The sequence below is a fragment of the Nesoenas mayeri genome (genome assembly GCF_963082525.1).
Source record: "Nesoenas mayeri genome assembly, chromosome: 11".
NCBI lineage: Eukaryota > Metazoa > Chordata > Aves > Columbiformes > Columbidae > Nesoenas > Nesoenas mayeri.
Genome location: NC_137563.1, coordinates 13,517,896 through 13,537,199, shown reverse-complemented (window position 1 = coordinate 13,537,199; position 19,304 = coordinate 13,517,896). Strand labels below are relative to the sequence as shown.

Genomic DNA, 19,304 nt, shown 5'->3' with positions numbered 1-19,304 from the left:
TAGTGTTTTTTGGGGTTGGTTGTTGTTGTTTTTTCCTGTACTCAGGGAACAGTTTATTACTTTTGAGCTGCCTCACGGAAACGTGGAGCAAACTGACAGGGTATGATGTTTTGTTTTTTTTTTAATAGGAGAGAGGGAGGAGGTTGGAATCATCCAATGTTATAAACTTGCCTGTATCTATTAATATATCTAGTCTTCTTCTCCATCCACTCCTCCTCTTCCCCTACTTTACTTCAAAATAAGAAAAAAAAAAAAAAAAGAAAAAAAAACCAAATAAAAAACCAGACATATGTTTTTACTTAAAAAAAAGAGTTGAAAAATGTGCTGTTGTGAAGGAGCAACCACAGGAACTCCTGGCTCTATTGAGGTCTGTCAGAACTCCCACTGGCCTTACTGGGGCCAAGATGTCACCCTTAAGGTAGCCAGGCTGACTTGTGTGTTGTTCCTCCTGGATCACAATGCAGTCAGAAGCCGTCGGTAAGCCCTGCTGTTATGTCTGTTTGTGTTGATGAATCGGCCTCTAGTTACTGTAGTTCTTTACCTTGTAACTGCTGGTTCCAAACCAAACAGTCCACATTCACCAGTTTATAACAGTGTTGACTCAAATGCTTTGAAAATAATCTTATACCAAAGACTTTTCTGTAGAAGAGCAGGAAGCTGCATACTGTCCAAAAATAATTGAACTAGTTAAAAACTATAGGTTTGAAAAGCTGAATATGTTTTATTCTGTAAGTAGTTACTAACAAAAAACAATAGGGCTTCTTGATTGCAGTAGTTGATTGCATAGATGAGTTGTATGCTTCTACAATTTTAACTACCTTGTTGTTACAACAGCCTTTAAAGAAAGTTATAATAATACCAGCAGATATCTCCAAAGACTTGGAAGCGTAATTTTTTTCTCCAGCATGTAGCTGATCAACAATACAGTATTAAAAAAATATTTTTTAACAGTTTTTTATCTACTTGCTGAAGAAAAAGAAAACCTTTTCACCAAAGATTTATTTTTGGTCTCATCAGGAAGAATGTTTAGTGTACAGCAGAGTACTGTTTCTAGTTAGGTAAAGTGTGAATTAATCAAACTAGAGTAAGAATGTGTAACTGTAGCATGAAGTTTCACACTTCATCTTTTACAGTAGCCTCTTTTGTTAGTTTCATTCAGAAAGAGCTGATATGCATGGGGTAACTGTTTGCTTCTCCAAAGACTTATTTGCTGTAAGTACTGATAATCATATGTAATTTTAGGGCCTTCATTACCAGCAAATACTTTGAATCCTAAACCTTTTCTTCCAGAGACCCGCACTGTAGTTTAACCCATGGATAATTTGAAAGAAACAGACTTCATATAAAAGTCCTAAGTCTAATATAGATGCTCTAACTTCAACAGCTGAAGAGCTGAAATACTCAGTGTATTAGAGAGCAGTGCATCCAGAACTGTATTCATCATTTTACGTTTTATTAAGGTACTTTTATCAGCAAATAAAGAAAACCAAAGATATTTAAGGTTACCTCAGCATATAGGCAAACTTAGTTAGACATTAATTATTCTGTCTTTGTGTTTATGTTAACCAAATACATGTTTCTCCACAACCCAGTCTACATACATGTGCTTCCATTTACTTTGTCACATAGTCAGGATTACTACAGAACAAAAAATACATTGTCCTCAAAATTCACAGCCTATTACTAATATATCACAAGATTTTGTGAGAGAAAATTTGTCTTACAATTGAAAACTCCACCAACGTAAGCAAAGGAATCTCCAGAAAAATTGTGTAGAAATTGATACTGTTTCTATTGAACTCAATAGCAGAATCAGTCCTTCATGATTGTAACAAAGCAAAATTGGGCTCAAAGTTTAAATGCTTCATATCCTCGAAGCCAACACATGTAATTATAGCTGTGATATCACAGACATTTTCTTAAAAGCTTTTACTTGAGGAAATCAGTCTTTCATATGTAAACTTTATTCATTCCATTTGCCTAGAAAGAGCTGGCAGAACACAGCAGGCAGAATGGTTTCAAGTTTTCCAGTATGTTTTCTTGGTTATGTCTGTAGTAACTGGGTCCTGGAGAAAAAAATATCATTTTTAAATTATGAATTTAAGTGATTATGTTCTGGAAGATGAACATAAATGTGGAATTTAGTGTTACACTATGTGAATTGATTTTGTTTAAGTCTATTAAGAACTAAAGAGCCATGGCTGGTGTAATGAGTGCATATGTAACCCTTGTACTTTAAAAGAAAAGCAAAAACGCTACAGTTGATGTGACTTGAAAAGCACCAAAACTTATAGAGGAGGTCCGAAAACTAGCTTATCATACTCGTTATGTTTCCAAGGAAGGCCTCTGCCGCTCAATTGTGACAGCAGTGCCTGTTCTGCAGGTCCACGATCTAAAACCAAAGCTCAGTCTGCCCACAGTTACCCTTGTGTCCTTTCTTCATATGTAATAAATAAGTACTCATCTTTCAGGAATTATGTGAGAGAATTGGCAATGTGTATGCTGTGTAGAACAGGGCCTGTCAGTTGATTATTTTTTTTTCTTAGCTCTACTTTTATAAGAGAAACTTGAAATATCTACATATCACTTTTAATAATTTCTTATATTAGCTGTGAATTTTCTGTATAACTTATGAGATTTTAACAGAAAAGATTATTGAGATATTTCTTTACCTGTTTTAATTATTCTTCATAGTTCATTTCCCCTTTGGTTTTATTTGCTTGATTTAGACTAGGAGCTAAATCTTGTTTGTCTTATTCCAAGCAGGGTCCTCCTCCTGTTTGTTTTTAAAACAATAGGAGAATGAATTTTTATTTTGGTTTGCATGGTCTGGACAGACTGAATCAGCTTTTTGTTTGTTTTTTAAGTTTTCACAGTATTATTATTTTTAAAGGACAGCATTATTACATAGTTAAAACTCCCATTGGCAAATGGATTTTTGTGAGATAACAAGATACTGTACATCAGAGGTCCACTGCAAGTCTTCCTGCATTCCAGTCTTAGCCTGTAGTAAATATTGAATATTTCAAGTCACTTAACTCTTTGTCATTGCAAACTAAGTCAACTTGAATGACTTAAAATTTGCTGCAACCTGAGCATACACAAGAATAGTTACTTTGGAATGCTGGGTCTCAGTAAGATGTTACTCTGAGCAAACGTGTAAGCCCTAAGACCAGGAACTCTTGCTCATTTTATTTGTTACAGAATTAAGTTAATGAAGGGAAAAGTCCATCTTGTAACATGGGGAATGTTGGTAGATCTTGTAGGGCATTCCATGTTTAGCCAAAAGTCTCATTTACACCAACTGAAGAGAGAGCTGCACAGGTATAACTCTGGTGGTATTCACAGAAATCAGTTTACTGAAGTTGTTCTGGTAAAATGGAAAGCAGAATTACACCTAGTAATTGCTGAGGAGGTAGTTCTTAGTTTGAACAATTGTTACACACTTTCTAGTTGCTGCAACTGCAGCTCTGCTAATACCAAGCAATTTCTAAAGTGAATGAATTTGCAGGAAATATGGAGCGCCTCTCTATAATAACGCAAATTAAAAATATATTATTTGTGTAACTGTATATTTTAGAGCATGTGTTTCACGGAATACTATTCTTCAATACAAAAGTCATAAACCAAATTGGTTTCTGTTAATAGAGGCCCTTATGAAAATAATTCAGTTTCACTCAAATGCGAGTAAGTTTATTTTTTGGATTTCCTCTAGATTTACACTGAAACTGGTCCTAATTGACACAAAAGGGATGTGAATACATGCTTAAGATTTTGCTGTGTTGGGCGGTCTAGTTCCGTTGTGAGCTCTGCTCCTTCTGGAAGTTTTCAGCTTTTTGTGGTTGCATATACTCACATTGCATCTGCCTGGTGTGTTTTCAGTAAAGACTGACTGTATATGAAAAACTGACTTATACAGATGTTGCTTTTGATTGTTTGGCTTTTGGGTTTTTTCAAAGTTGTGAATGAAGTGCCAGTGTAGGAGCCAGGTATGTATCTCATATTGTGGTGGTCTGGATCCTTTCACTCCATGTGCCATTTTCTTCCAAGGGCAACAATGGCTGACTGGCTAATGGAGGATGGAGCTGAATTGTATTAATTTTATATTTGTCTCAGGGGATCAGCTCTGTGAATTCCATTGCATGAGGGAGGCTAATGTTTGCCCTGATTTGAATGTAACTTTTTAATGTCTTTTAAAAACTATTTTGTTTAATAATGTGGATTTGTTTTTCTTTTTCTAGCGTTCTAGTAAATATTACCTAGTGTGTTGGTTCATTTTTCCCCTCCAGGGTTGTTTATATACTTACCCCAAGGTCATGCCAAAAAGTAATAGAAGTTTAAATGCCAAATGTTTATGAAACTGCCGTCTAAATACTGATTGATTGCACAGTTGAAATAAAAGTTTTCCTTAGTAAAAGTGCTACTTGATAAATATTTTCTTTTCGGTGTCTCTGATGAGAGGTTCAAAACAGGGAAGATATAAATACAGTGCCTCCTTTTAGGCTGAGTGGCTAGGGAGGTGTTGGCCCTTAGTCATAAAAAGAGGTAGCGAGTAAATTGCACGTGCCTTATCATTGAAATTCATAGAACTTTCTCAAACTTGTATTCATGTATCATTTATGTACCTGGAATTATTTCCCACCTAAAAACTTCATCTGTGTCCCCCGACTCTCACCCATGCAAGATCTCTGTTTTGGTTTATTTTCCTTGGGTGTGGGAGATGTGGTTCTCAGCACAGTTGTTCTCAAAAGTCTGGAAAGCTGTTGACAAACCTGCACTCCTGAGTTTTTTCCCAGCCTTTTTACACCTGCCAATTGCTGAACCTGGTATTTCAGTGTATGACAGGACTATGAAAATGCAGTTGCTGTTGGTCAAAAGGCAAACTGCTCTTTTTACAAAGGACTACGTTCTATATGAAAGTCAAGTGAAATTATCTTTTCGAGCGATTAAAAGGTTTCTATTGCTAGCAGGTTGATTACTGGTTGCCACTTGAAAGCAACTGAAGAATTGGCCAGGTGATTTAGAGAGTTAGGTACAGAGCTGGATTTAGAATAGTGGTGCCCGTGCAAATCTTACACTACTCGAAATGAAACCACAGTAATTACTGCTGTTATTTACTGGGTCTCTAGGGAGAAATAAAAACAAACCAGCAATGGAATCTGAACTCTCTCAATACTTAGGTAGGTTTGACTTTGGCTTTTCATCTATATTGTGCCATGAGAGAAACAGCAATCTACAGTCTTTGCTTATCTGTTTTTTGTGTAAAAGGACCAATACCTTGGAATATAAAGGCCAGCTTTCTGTAGTGCTTTGCAGGTTGCTTGGCCCCCAGCAAGCAAGCTGCCTGGGCTAATTCCTCTACCTGTCCTCATCTTTCCCTCAGCAGGTAAAACTGGCATCTCTGTTAAGAAGCAGAGTCCGTACCTGTATTTTGCTGCTAACCCTGTGCAGAGCACCATGTGTTAAAGGAACTGGCTGCCTCAAGGTCTAAAGTAGGTGTGTATATCTCAAAAAACAGCCCAGTTTTCCACTGAACCTCTGGTAACTGCAGATTGGGAATCTCCTTTGGACCTAAAGCCCCAATTTGCATTTTGTTATCTACGAAAAAAAGACATCTGCTTTCCTTTCATTTATTCCTTAAGTTATTTCTCTAAATATTTACAAGATGTAAATCCAGTTGGATTTTTTGTCTGGGGGGATGCATAAGCATTTGTTATCAGTAGGATTAACTTATGCCATATCTTCTTTCTAATAGATTTTGGCACTGTGCAGCCCAGTCTGTCTCCACTTTTTCCTTCATCTGCAATCCTGGTCTCAGAATTGGTGCTGGACAGCAGAGTGTACCCTCTGTCAGTAAGAGAAAAGCTGTAGGTACTAATGCTGTGGCTGTCTGTGTCGCAGTGTCCTACTCTTTCTATAACTAAGATATTAAGGCTTGGCTTCACCTTTTCCTCCCCACACAGTGAAGAGGATGGGATTTGAACCCTCCTCTCTGCACATACCTGTGTGCTAGAGCTCCACGTAAAGAAGCTCAGATTTGACAAGGAGATACCGTATTGTTTCTACCCAAAAATGGAATGTAAGCTTTATTTAAATCCCATAATCTAAATCCTATTTACACAGAAAATGCTAGTAATTCAGAATCCAGCTGTGCCTCAGTGAAAGATGTACCATGCACAGATATCCCTAGTCTGTAGGATCTCCCTTGGCTGGCAATAGAGGTCTGGGGCTGGCAAACGTTTGGGTGCCAGCTGTTCTCTGAGAGAATTCTGTCCTCACTATCAGGCATGAATCCCCGTTTGGCCTGCAAGAACCACCTGAGATGTTTTTCTGGCAATGCTGCAAAGTGATCCGAGTTCTTCAGGGTTTCTCTGGACAGATGGCTCAAGCATCACTGGAGGTTGACCAAGAAATCCAGGTGGGTCTAGGAGATGCTAGATACTGTAATTATCTGCAGTTTGGAAGGATGAAAGTGAATTTCTGTGGGTGACTGAGGATGTTTCTTATGATACCACTCCATGGGAAGTTTTAAATCAATGCCCAAAACACTGGATTCTGCTTTAACTGGAAACAGACTGGGGACTCCCCAGAGGTCATGTTAATAGAGTGGGTTTGGATTTCCTTTTATCTGCATGGCAATACACCAGGAAAAAAAGATTTTCATGAGTAAAGCAGCAGATTTCTGGCTACGCTGCCAGGCCGGTGCACCACATGAAAGCAGGAAAAGTGTTGCTCATACTACAGCTTACAATAGCCTTTAACAATTTGCATTTTGTTGTGCTGGGCTGAGAAATTAACCCCTCTGATTTGCTGAAAGCTTGTCACCAGAAGATGAGTGACAGAGCTTAATATATGCTACCTCCTCACTTTTTACAGCTTACAGTCATATTAGCTTAAAACAATCCCACTGAACTACTTGCTTATAGACTTCCCTATATTAGGTCATGCAATTAAAGCCTGAAGTGAGGTAGTTTACAGCACAGACTGTAAAATTTTTTAAAAAGCCATTAAAAATTATTCATGTTAGCAACCGTCATGCTTTGGAATAGATCCTGAATATTTAAAAGTCAGTAACAGCTTGCTCAGTCTTTACCAAATAAAACAATCTGGCTTTGCTTTACACAAAACCCACAGTCAAAGCAAAATGAATCCCTTGAGATCAAGATTTCTGACTTCAAAGGATAAATTAACTCCAAGCTTGAGTTCTAAATATTTCAATTAAAATTCTTCTGCAAAACCAAAAGCAAGACAACCTCTAGTTCATAATAAGAAAGATTTCTGATACTGGCTTTTACAACACTTTACAGAAAAATTACTATATTAAACAGGGAAGCACCCTCTTTTTACATAGCGTACCTCTAGCTTTGTGATCTGCGTATGGTAAGACAGAATCAGTGAAGAAGGTCTGCATATTAGAAGCCAGTGTAGCAGAGCCTAGAGTCACAGTCAATACCGAAGAGTCCACTTCTGCCCTTGTAAAGGCTCAGAGGTTTAAGTGAGCCCAGACTGTGGTTAGCTTTTGAGCACTGCCTAGAGATGGGATAAGCACCCTGTCACCCAGCAGAGTGGGCTGGCTTGCATCATAGCCTATGATGTAGAAGTCTCAGACTAAGTGATAAGGTTGCCATTCGTAGATGGATTGACTGGAAACAGCCTTTTAGTAACAGGAGCACTCCACCACTTGGTTTAGCATTCAACAAGGTTTTAAGAGTTTGTGATGATTCTCTTCTGTAGCTCAGCTGGACTAAAACTTAGATCCCAGCCCTGCAGCTGCAGATAACTCAATGGCAGGATTCCCATAGGAACAGATGTATAGCACCCTAAAATGTCTGTCTGTAAATTGCAGATTTTGAACTGTACCCACTAGGCAAAATGCATGTCAAGCAATTTAATCCAATTTGGTGTTTGCAGACAGATAGTGCATGTATTTTAAATAATTAGTTCCACATTCTTTTCTTGAAATCCTGGATTTCACATGAATTTTAGCCTGGGGATTAGGAAAGCTGCTCTCAGATGTAATGGGTACGTGTAGCATCTATATAACTAGGTCACAGTGTTCTTAAGCATATCTAGTTATCTCTTCTTCTGTTCTTCCCTACTTTTGTTGCACAATAAACAAAAGAGGTAACAAAGTTTGATTCATTATCTCCTTTTAAAGGATGGCAGAATTCTGAGATTTCATAGTGGTGGGGGTTTTTTACTGCATTTTCTAACAAAGGTATGTTTGTGATGGTTTTTTTCTTTCATTTTGATATTTTTTTTCCTGCTTTAGCTGTATTTTCCTTTCATATTCTACAAACTCTCAAATTCAGACAGTAGTTGGTTCCTGCTTCCCAGCAGGTCCCCTATTATTCCAAGTTACCTGTTCAAAATAGAGGGTTTGTTACTGCATTCCAATAAATATTTTCCTTTAAAAATTGACTAAGCTATAGTTGCCAAAAAAAAAAAAAAAAAAAAAGACACAGCACATACTGTCATCTAGCAGTGCCCTTGATTGTCCATTGCCTACGTTTCCTTGTTACTAGTTAATTGTGGAAATGCTTGGTAATTACTGCAAATACATCGTCTTACTGTAGGAAGGTCTGTGACATTATGGTGGGTTAACCTTGGCTGCCAGATGCCCACCAAACTGCTTCTCACTCCCCCTCCTTAACAAAACAGGGAGAAAATAAAATGTAAAAGCTCGTAGGGCAAGATAAAGATAGGGGAATCGTTTACCAGTTACCATCGCGGGCAAAACAGACTTGACGTGGGGAAGATTAATTTATTGCTCCTGATCTGTACTCACAGAGGCCATCCCTGCAGCCCCCTTGCTACCAAAACTGTGCCACCTACAGCCAATACTAATGTTAAAGATATTCTGTTTGCTATTCTGTTTGCTCTTTAACATATAGCTGGCTTCTGAGCATCCTGCTCTTAATTTCGAAGAAATACAATTGTAGTTGATTAACTCAACTACCGCTCTGGGGAGAGGGAAGGGTAAGACACATAATTTGACTGAGGTGGCTGTAAAATTAATTGTGCCTCTTGACAGATATGTTCTTGCTAAAATCTGGCAGGTGTTGCTGCTCTGGGCGCTTCTCATCCTTCAGAAACCGTTCTGGGATTATCCTGCGCAACGATCTCCAGAACCAGGACAGCGGGTGGTGGTGGGACAGGAGCACGCGGGCCAGGGACCTGTCCTGGCGCGGGGCTGTTTCCGCAGTCGATGTGTGAGCTGCTGCGTGAGCTGGAACCAACCTCCTGATGATCCCGCCTGCCCGGCTTTCCCAGGTCAGCTCAGCGGGCTGGGGCACCCACAAGTGTCCTCTGGTGGCACCACCCAAACAGGTCACCTGTGTCTGTGATTGTGGGGACAGCCCCACGGGCTCCCTAGAAAACGGACATCACAGCACTGGGGGGTGGTATGCGGGAGCCTCTGCGCTTTTCATTTGGTTTGTTTGGGGTGTCTTTGCCTTTGTTGTTGTTTTGTTCATTAGCTTCTCGTTGTTGATTTGTTTGTTATTAAGCTGTTACTCTATATAGCTCCTCGGTGGTGCTTACAGAGTAAGGATAAACCTATTCTGCTTCCTCACAGGAGATGACAATGATTCTTACAACAAGTGGTTGAATCTCCTATAGACTTTTCCCGGCAGCCCGGGCGGCCGCTGCTCTTTCATTTGCATGTGCTCGCCCTTAGGGGGCGGCACGGTCGCGGGGCATCAATGCGCATGCGCAGTTAACACGCCGCAGTACCGGATTTGTGCCACCGAGCGGCAGCGCAGAGCACGTCAGGGGTGCAGTACCGAGCCTCGGCCAGCAGGCGGCAGCACCGACAACGAAATGTCAGAGACCGAAACGCTCAGCAGGGACAGACACTGAACAGCGCAAAGTACAAATTCCCAGGTACAACAGCTGCCGTGGGGCTGGGGTGCAGAGAAGTGAGAGAGCGGGGAGGACAGAGTGCGGGGGGGTGACAGCGGGTGATTTGGGGGTGCAGGCGCCCTGGAGGTCTGCAGGCAGAGGTCCTTTGCCCTGCAGGCAGCATGCTGACAGCCCACTGGTGCCAGTCCCAGGGCAAGGGCGGTTTGAGCGCGGGTACCAGCTGTGGCAAAGGGTTTCAGGATGTTCATGGCCCTGGGGGCCCCGAGGCAGGGTTTGGGGTGTTTCGGGTGGCCGCAGTTTCAGGGCAGTACGTGCTGGGGGCTCTGAGGACACTGCAGAGCAAATGGCAACAACTGCCCCTGCTGTGTGAGGCTTGTGGAAGGCCATGCAGGTTGCAGGAGCATCTGTAATCCAAAGGCCTTACTGTTGACCCTAGCTGAAGCAAAAGCCATTTCTGTCAGTTGAGAATGAGATGCCACCAAGGACTGCGGCTTGTCCTGCGAGGATGGGGCGTGAAGGTTCTGGGAGGCTGGGAGACGCAGGTCGCTGTGGGTGCTGTTCCACGCCTGCACCAGCTCTGTTGTGTCCCCCCAGCCACAAGAACAGCCTGGGGGACGCGCAGATGATGGGAAGCCCTGGGTGATGGTGGTTCCAGCTGCGTGTGGGCGGCTGCTGCCTGCAGCCCGGACTGAACACAAACCCATGGGGACAAATGACTTTTACTTAGACATGAGTTACAAAGGCAGATTTTACTAGAAAAGAAGACAGACTTTGTACTTGTAGCTATTCCCGTGGTAAATACAGTGGTGTAATGGAGTAAGCAAAGCTAAACCACTGGTAAATTATAAAATACAAGTGGTGAGAGTGGCTCTTTTAATAGAGAGTTTTTTCCTTTAAAAAGCCCTCTACAGTTCCATACTGTTGCTCGGCTAAAATGAGTAGATTCCCATTTTTCAAAGAACTGAGTTGGTTTTTTTGTTGTTTTTTTCAATTTTTGCCAAAACCCTGTTTTTTTCAATAGGTGTAGGCAACAAGAGAATTATTGTTATGTCATGGAGTAAGGACTCTTTGCTTACGAGTTCTACACAGCTCTAACACCTCATCAGCTTGTCCCTAAATTCCAGCTGGGTTATAGTTGAAATTTATTTGGCACACATTGCAAAGTATTAAAAATATTCACTTAAAAAAAGGGGGGGAATTATAAATACCTGTGGCTCGAGAGCTTGCAGAACACAGCTGCATTTTCCTAACAATCATTTTATCATGTCCTACCATTATTCTCTTCATCCCCTAATCAAAGGATTCAATGTTTTAAGTCCTTCTGGGATGTAGCAAATTCAGAGACAGGATTAAAAAAAAAATCAAACTAAACCAAAACACAAGACCAAAAAAAAATCCAAACACAAAAAACAAGGCAAGACCTTTAACCCATTCCAGACCAGTTTGTCAGATATCAGTGGAAACCCAGGTCTGCAGTATCTCCATTTCCTATGATCTGGACCATAAAGATCTTCCTTGGGTTTGGTAAGTAACTTGTGTTATTGGATGGGACTGAACATGCACCAGCACTAAAATATGTTTAAATACTGTCAAAACACCAGCAGGCTGAAATAAATATTTGCTGCCACGAGGCCTGCAGAAACGCTGTCCTCACCAATGTGGCCATTTCAAACACTAGGAGCGTCTTTCATGAGACAAAAATAAGCTGAACTAACCAGCTCAGAGTAGATCAGAGATAAAGCAGTTCAACTGAACTCAGTAACCTGAAGGAACAACAAGTGACCTACGAATAATTTGAAATTTGCAATTAAGAGATATATCCCTTTCTTTAAAAAATGAAAATGTGAAGAAAAAAATTGGAGAGCTGGAGCAACCGATTAATTTAAATGTCAGATTTTTTTTTAAAGAGTCTCTGCATTTTTATTGGATATAGCAGAACAGCCAGCACCACCACCAAGGTGGGAAAAAACCAAAACCACAACAAAGTAGTAAAAGAAATGGGAATTTGAGTATGGGTACAAAAAATTTAACTTTTTAAAAGCTAACCTATTTAAGATAGTCTTCTTCCTTTGCCAAGTCTGCAGGTAGAGCCTAACATTTCTTGCATCAGATACAGATATATAGAACATTACTCTAATCTGGAAAAAAGTGTTATTTTTAGATTTCAAATGCTATGTAAGCAACATTAAAGAATTTTTTAAAGTTTCTCTCCCCTTCCCCAAAAGGCCTCTTTTCAACCATAAGCACTAGTAAATACATTCCATGGTCTCTCTGTTTAAGAGACCATCAGTAAATTATTACAGTGTGACAAACAGAAACAAATCAAGATAAATGAGACACTAAAGCATTTCTATGTGGCTATAGTACAAAATCATGATCAGGTCAGCAACCGTTTGTGACGCTGATTCCCCAGAGACAGCAGCTCTACCCTGGGAATCGGCTGCTGCTGCCACCACCAGCGCAAGCAAATGGGTAACCTGGATCTCTGCCTTTTTTTATTTTGGTCATTGCTCTTAGAGAATAACTGGGGTCCGAATACAATCTGCAACCCTTTTTTGCTTTCAGGAAGAGGAATGCTGGCTGCTGTACACGCCCTCTTCGCACAGGCAACAAGAATTCAATCCTCAAGAAGCACATAATTAGGCAAATAAAAGCATCCAGATGCCCTAAGTATACTCTAATATTAGTTTAATCCCCAGAGCCATGTAAAAATACATTCTAAATTAACTGCTTTTCAGGGGACCATCAAAGTTAAAGATCATAAATAAACAAAGAACCAACTCCCTGCAGACTCAATCAGGGCTGTCAATTCACAAGAGGTTCTAAGTCCTTCTTCATGATATATTTGATATACTTTAGCACAGCACAGGCATACACTAACACATAGCTACAGCATTAAAAGTTGTATGTGCAAGTTCCTATTCAACTCCCCTTTCACAGGCTTGCTGGCAGAGGTTGATTACTTCCCATAAAACTTCTTATTCAGAAGAAAGATCAGAAGGTTGACATTCACTTTTGCCCTGTCGAACAACTTCATGACTGCAACGCCTTCATACTGCAGCTGCAAAAGATCCTGCCAAAGAGAATGCCTTTAGAAGAGAGGAATCCTTGAGATCTTACAGAGAATATTATACAAGACCCAGTGGTACACCAGGTTTTTGAGGAATATCTATCACAAAGTACATGACATAAGATAGAAAAACAAGTCATTAACGATCTGCTCCTACTGCATGAAAAATAGTCGGTCTGAGGCCTTTAAGACGTTAATTTTTTAATCTGTGTTTATAAAAAAAAATTACAAAAGAGGGCAGCAATATTATAGAACACTATTCTAAGAAAGTCAAATTTCAGATCTAGCCATCTGCAGGCCTTTCATTTGCAGGGGAGTCATAAAGGAATTGCAACATTTAGCACAGGTCTCCTATGTGCCTAATTATATTATGTACCCCTGGAACAGTACAACAGTACAACAGCCCACAGCATCATTTTCTAAAAATCTTAGTTGCCACGGGTCATAGTGAGGTGGTTTAGAGCACAACTAAACTGCAGAGGAAGAAACGGCATCTCTCATAGGACGACATGCATGGTGCCAATTCAGTCTCGCGGTGTCTCATCAAGCAGCATTTCTAGTTACACTTTGCTCCCGTCAGTGACACACCTGACAGAGCAATGTGACCCATTTAGCTCAGCAATTCATGTCTTGCAGCAAGCCCCCTCCTGAACAACTGGAGAGGTGTTCAGGTAGTGTTACTGCAGGGAAATGTGCATGTGCCAAAATCTGAACCCAGCTCCTGCAGCTATCGAGCCTGGGCAACAGCGAAGTGAATAATCATAAAGCTATTTCTGCTGCTTTCTGCAAAAATTTTAGCAATGGCAATGCAAACGTTTTTAAATGATGCCACTGTTAATGCTATAGTTGGATGACCCACAGCCGTTCCCTGTTGCTGTGCTCTCAGAACATCTCATGTTCAGCAAAGCAGCGCTACAAAGGCTCAGTGCTCTAGCAGCACGTGCCTGAGGAGCCAGTGCCCCCGGGCAGCCCCGTGAATCGATGAGTTTGTGACCAGCTCTGATGGATTAGGGCTGGAATGAACCCGGGGAGTCCTCAGAGCACGAGCGGCCTGCGCAGCGCAGCTCTCCCCCCAGCCACTGAGGTGGCACAGACATCGCAATGCAAGGGGCTCCTGCACACAACCTGTTTCAAGACCCCCGAGGCATCCACAATTAACAAACCCAACGACGCCCAAGTTGGGTGGGAGGTGGGCAGAGACAGCAGTGGAAGAAGGGGACAGGGACACCGGGTGTAACAGTGCTGGTATGGGAAGAAGAACAGGGAATCGTCTGGGGAACGGTCAGTCCGTATTTCTGCTCCGGCAGCCTGGCCCAGGCCAAGGCCGAGGACTCCCAAGAACAGTACGGCTAAAGCAATGTAAGTGTGGGGTGGCAGAGAGAGTCTGGCAAACGGACCTTACATGCCACTATCAACTAGGACAGTTCTTACCTGATAATGTAACATAAAGGTTTCCATCTGTACCCCCATGAATTTTGCTTTGACCTCAAAATCTCCTACTTCTTCTGTTGGGCTGATTTCAAATATCACATTTTTAAACCTGTGGAATTTAAGAAATTAAAAACCACAGTTCATTACAAAACACGCAATTTCTACTGAAACAGGGAGAGAATATGACATGAAATCTGAAGGTAAATTTCTAAGAATTCTATTCTCAACTCTTTATTCTATATCCCCATTTAGAATAAGACTGTAAATGCCTACCAGGCTCAATACAACATTGAATGGAAGCCTAATGGATTCTATGTCCAATAGGCTGCACCTTCACACGAGTGTATTAGGAAACATGGTAACAGCCCATGCTTTAGTGTTGCACATCTGTGCCTCCTTTAGCGCACAAAGTACAAAATATGATTCAGAGTTTAATAAAAATTCTAGTAACAGGCAGCTTCTCTGTATTCCACAGAAGACACAGCAAGTTCTCAAGGCTAACAAAGTGCAGCTGGACAAACTCAAGCTAGCATTAATTTGATTTTTTTGAATGGTGAGAGCCATTAAGCACAGTAGCAATTCACCTGAAGAGGTGCCCACTGTTCCATGACTGCAGGGCTGGCAGGGGAGGGGGGAGGAGAATGTCATGTTTAAATCCTGTTACACTGCTCCATTAAAGACCTGCTTCACTTCAACCAGACCGAAAAAGAAAGGAACTGAGAAGTGATCACTATGCGAGGTTTCTTGGCCCTGGCACGCCAGCCTAGGTTGCCAAAACAATTTATTCAGCTTTAATACCTAAGTCTACAAACAATGCTAAATTCCAAGAACAAACCCAGATCTCAAAAGAAATCTCAAGAGCTTCTGTGCCTCAATTGCCAACACCTAGACTAGTTCGCAAAAAGAGACAATAATTCAACTTACCCATTTTCCTCCAAGAAGGTTATTTAGCTCTAAAGAATTTTTAAAAGATACTCACTGGTTACTTTGCAGGTCCTCAATCTCTAAAAGCACTCCCTTCTCGTGAAGTCGAGCTGCTGTGTATTTTAGAGAAATCTTTTTACTGTTTTTGCCTTTCATCTCCCGAGGTTTCTTAGATACTCTGAAGAGACAAAAAAAACCCAAACCATAAACAAAACCACACTAACCAACAACAACAAAAAACAACAAAAAAACCCCAAACAACAAAACAACCCCACAACACACACCAAACAAGATGATCAGTCAAATGAATAAAGAGATTTCAGCCAGCAAACACTGAATCCTGGTTAGATGAGGTGACATGACCAGTATAGCTAATCAGCTCTAACACAGCTGAGAAAGAATGTATTTCTACTAGTAAGTTTATCTACAAAGCACTTGTAGCTCAGATCAGATCTTTGATTTTCAGCTCCTTACCAATAACTCTCACACTACAGGTGAAGAAAAATACAATAACAATAAAAGCAAACAGACATAACAACATGGTAGTTCACAGGAAGCAGCACCACTTGTCTTTAGGCAGAAGTGGTCTGGTGAGAATGGACATGGGAAGGCTGAGACTACTCAACAACCTCCTTGCCCCCGTTTTCACTGGTAGTTGCTCTTCCCACATCTCCCTGGGGAGGAAGACAATTTTTTTTTCAAGAACATCTGAATTATCTTGCACTACAACAACTGACTCCACTCAGGATAAAAAGAGGACAATTCGTGATCAATGCTTTCCATGTAGGTAACTGTTATTTTCATTCTCTGCTCCTAGACAGAATGACAGGACGGACTGACAGAGCAGCACATGCATTATCTGGGCAACCTGCTTCATTTCCACTGGTCTCTCTGCACTCTCCTCTCCCAGAGGAACCCAGTTTCTTTCAGGTATGTGTTTCTGACCCCATTCGGGTCACTGTCCTCACATTTCCCCACCACTGCTGAGACGCTTTCCCCAGAACTATCACTGTGGTAAAGAGCTTGGCTGAAGAGCTTTGAGCAGATGACATTATGATTGTTCTTGGCAGCAAACTACACGTTTTCTGTAAGACGCACTTCTAGGGCCACGGCACGGTTCTGAGATACTTACTTGCCCTTGCTGGCCAGGTTATCCAAGCAGGTTTTGATGTAGCTTTTGTAGTAATCCACTTGTTCCCCATAAAAAGTAGCTTTGGAGTTCAAGGCAGTGTATGTCTGCTGCAGCTTCACAAGCTCTGCCTTTCTTCTCTGACGGTATCTGCGCTGATTTCGGATATCCTACACCGCAGAGAAAGGACAGGCAGAGACTTCAGAGTCATATGAGCTCTCCAGTTCTCAAGCCCAAAGCACAGAGCATTTGAAACACACCACTGGATTCTGCTCAGTCTTGCTTCATGCTCCAAGCTGGAGCCCTCAGCTGCACTGGCCCCATTTTAAGTGTCACCACTTCCTCTCTGTGATGACAACTTTTGGAACTAACCAACTCTACGCAGCGGCTCATTTGAACCTTTTGTTGCTCTCTCAAACTTCAACGCTGTCCTAGTTGCAATGACCAGAGTGGGCACTGACAGTAAGTGATCTAAAATAAGGCAGCAATTCTTGCCACCACTGGCTAGGAAAGGTATCTTACAAATCAGGAACTACAAACCCAGCAGCACAACTTCCTTGTCCTTGTTTCTTAGTCAGCCATCTTTAAGCATACGTTACCTTAATACCCGAACAAAATATCACATTCAAGTCAACTTCTATTTTCTTTTCTGATACATATTAATGACTGTACAACTAATTCTAATCTGATTCCTAAAGGCGACTATTTATTCACTTTATATACATAACATTACCAAAGTAGTTTATCAGTAAACACATGATATAAAATACATTGTCACTGTATAGCAATGTACAACAGTATTAGATCACTTTTGCAAGTCTTTCTCAGCTTCCCCCTTTACCATTTTGGTATTCTTGAATGGGTGCATTTGAATGAAAATGGTTAGGATGTTTTTAAATTATGGGCAAAACTTCCTCATGTGACCAGGTTTATAGAGGTGCTACTGAAACTAGTGAAAAGGAGCAGTAAAAAAGATCACACACCAGGACAGCCCCCCCAAATTATAACGCTTTTCCTTGAAGTGCTATGCCAAGAGGTGGAAACGCTGCAACAAAAGGAGGCTTAACCTCTGTAAATTAGCTACTACAAAACTTTAAACTCATGCCAGTTTCACAATGCTGCAGGCTCTGGGACAACTCCGCTATGATTCCTAGGCAAACACGACTGGCCTACCTTTGCGATGTCATTGATTAGTTCCTGGTATTTATTTTCTGCATTCACTGTCCCCAGTTCTGTCAACTTCTTCAGGCCTGTCTTGATTTTATCTTTTTTTTCTTGAAGATTTAAGTTGCCGTCTTCCTTTACGGACACAGATTTTTTCATCTTATCGGGAGTTTTAGCATCACGAATGGCTCGTTTCTGCATTGCTCTTTGATGCTCCGCTTCCTAGACAAAGAAAACCAAAAAGTACAAGTTCATCAGCAGATCCATTTTAAGGTGACAAAGAATGAGAAACAGATTGTCTGACCTCTGGCATAACACAGGACAGGGTTTTGCTTGGTCATTCCTGTACTGACTCCAGTGAATCCATGTTTGATGAACATGTTCCATGTGTGGGAACCAGCAGGAGCCTACCTGCCATTCAGAATGGTCCTCTAGATAGTTTATAGCAACTACTAGAGGAGTAAGATTCACACATACAATTTATTTCCATTATATTCCCTCCTTATAATTGCTACACACTGTTCCAACATGAGTGGAGATTGCTTCACTGCAATTCATAAATGAGGATTCCCAAGTACACCCACGTGTATCTAGACAGATGACAATTTCCTAGTCTAAAAAGAATGTCAGTAAACAACTTCGTACTTGCTCTGAGGTAGCTGGAGTTTCCAAGATTTCAGTCAGCGTCTCCCCTGGCTGGAAGCGGATTACATCAACAATTAAACGTTTTGTGCTGCACAGAAATCAAGAAGAATAGGAGAAAAAAAAAATTAAACTGAAAGACCTTCAACACTGTTCTATTCTGCAATAACAGCAACATTACTGATTTATCTGAAGTCAGATTATCACTGGATGTGTGCTTAGGTAGTCATAGTTAGACCAGACCAGAACCCTAAGAAGCACTTTACTATTTTGACAGTGTCCTCAGAAACGGGTTGCCTGAAAGGTTCACCCACGTAGAACACAGGATTTGCTCTGCTGTACCCCCTCAAACAGCAAGAATGTCCCCGCATGTATCCCAAGGCAGCCCTAGTACTGCCATATGGCCACAGAAGCATTTTGAAGGGGAAGGGTAGAGCAGGCAGCTGCAACAGCCACGCAATACAGACTTTGAAAGAACAACAAGTTCAACAGTGACAAAGAACTAACAAGAACAAATTTAATAGCCACAGCATTGAAAGGACATGGCTACAAGCTCAGTGTATTTGGAGTAACAGTCCCACATTTGTTTAAATTACACTTTGATTTTCTTATTTTCACACGCATATTAGCTATGAAAATTCAGGTTCCTCATTCTCTTGAGAAACACACCAGATAGTTACCGTCCACTTACTTCAGCAGAATCTGCCTCGCATCCATCTCTGCATTCTCATCACCAGGAACGTCAAATTTATTAGCGAGTGTGAGAGAAACCTCAGTTTTTGCTAGCATCTCCCTGTTGGGGTCATTAACATTGCCAGACCCTTCCCCTGCCAAGCAGAAAGAGTTTATAGATCAAATTGTGTTCTTTACATTCTTGACTGCCAGAGCTTTGTGATTTTTCCGTGCGTAACAGACCACAGAAAAACTACATTGTTTCCTATGCTGTCAAAAGGACACTTCAAAAGCCAAATCCAGCTTTTAAAATCATCATCTTGAGTATGTTACACACTTTTCCTTCACAAAGCTGAGAGAATGCACCAGCCAGAAAGGCACCACAAAATCACTAGTTTGTATTCCTTA

The 19,304-nt window shown here is 41.1% G+C and overlaps 1 protein-coding gene across 2 annotated transcripts in view; it reads right to left on the bottom strand.

Moving 5' to 3' along the window:
- Positions 1–10,585: 10,585 nt before the first annotated feature.
- The window catches only part of IQGAP1 (IQ motif containing GTPase activating protein 1), a 59,615-nt gene continuing 50,896 nt past the window's right edge, over positions 10,586–19,304 (bottom strand). For both annotated transcript variants that reach the window (XM_080350999.1, XM_080351000.1), the window contains 7 exons: positions 18,916–19,051; positions 18,228–18,315; positions 17,592–17,804; positions 16,422–16,588; positions 15,345–15,467; positions 14,366–14,474; positions 10,586–12,937 (listed from right to left, as the gene is read on the bottom strand). In XM_080350999.1, the coding sequence (XP_080207125.1) occupies positions 12,824–12,937; positions 14,366–14,474; positions 15,345–15,467; positions 16,422–16,588; positions 17,592–17,804; positions 18,228–18,315; positions 18,916–19,051 (950 nt within the window). In that variant the 3' untranslated portion in view covers positions 10,586–12,823. The remainder of the gene's footprint in view (positions 12,938–14,365; positions 14,475–15,344; positions 15,468–16,421; positions 16,589–17,591; positions 17,805–18,227; positions 18,316–18,915; positions 19,052–19,304) is intronic.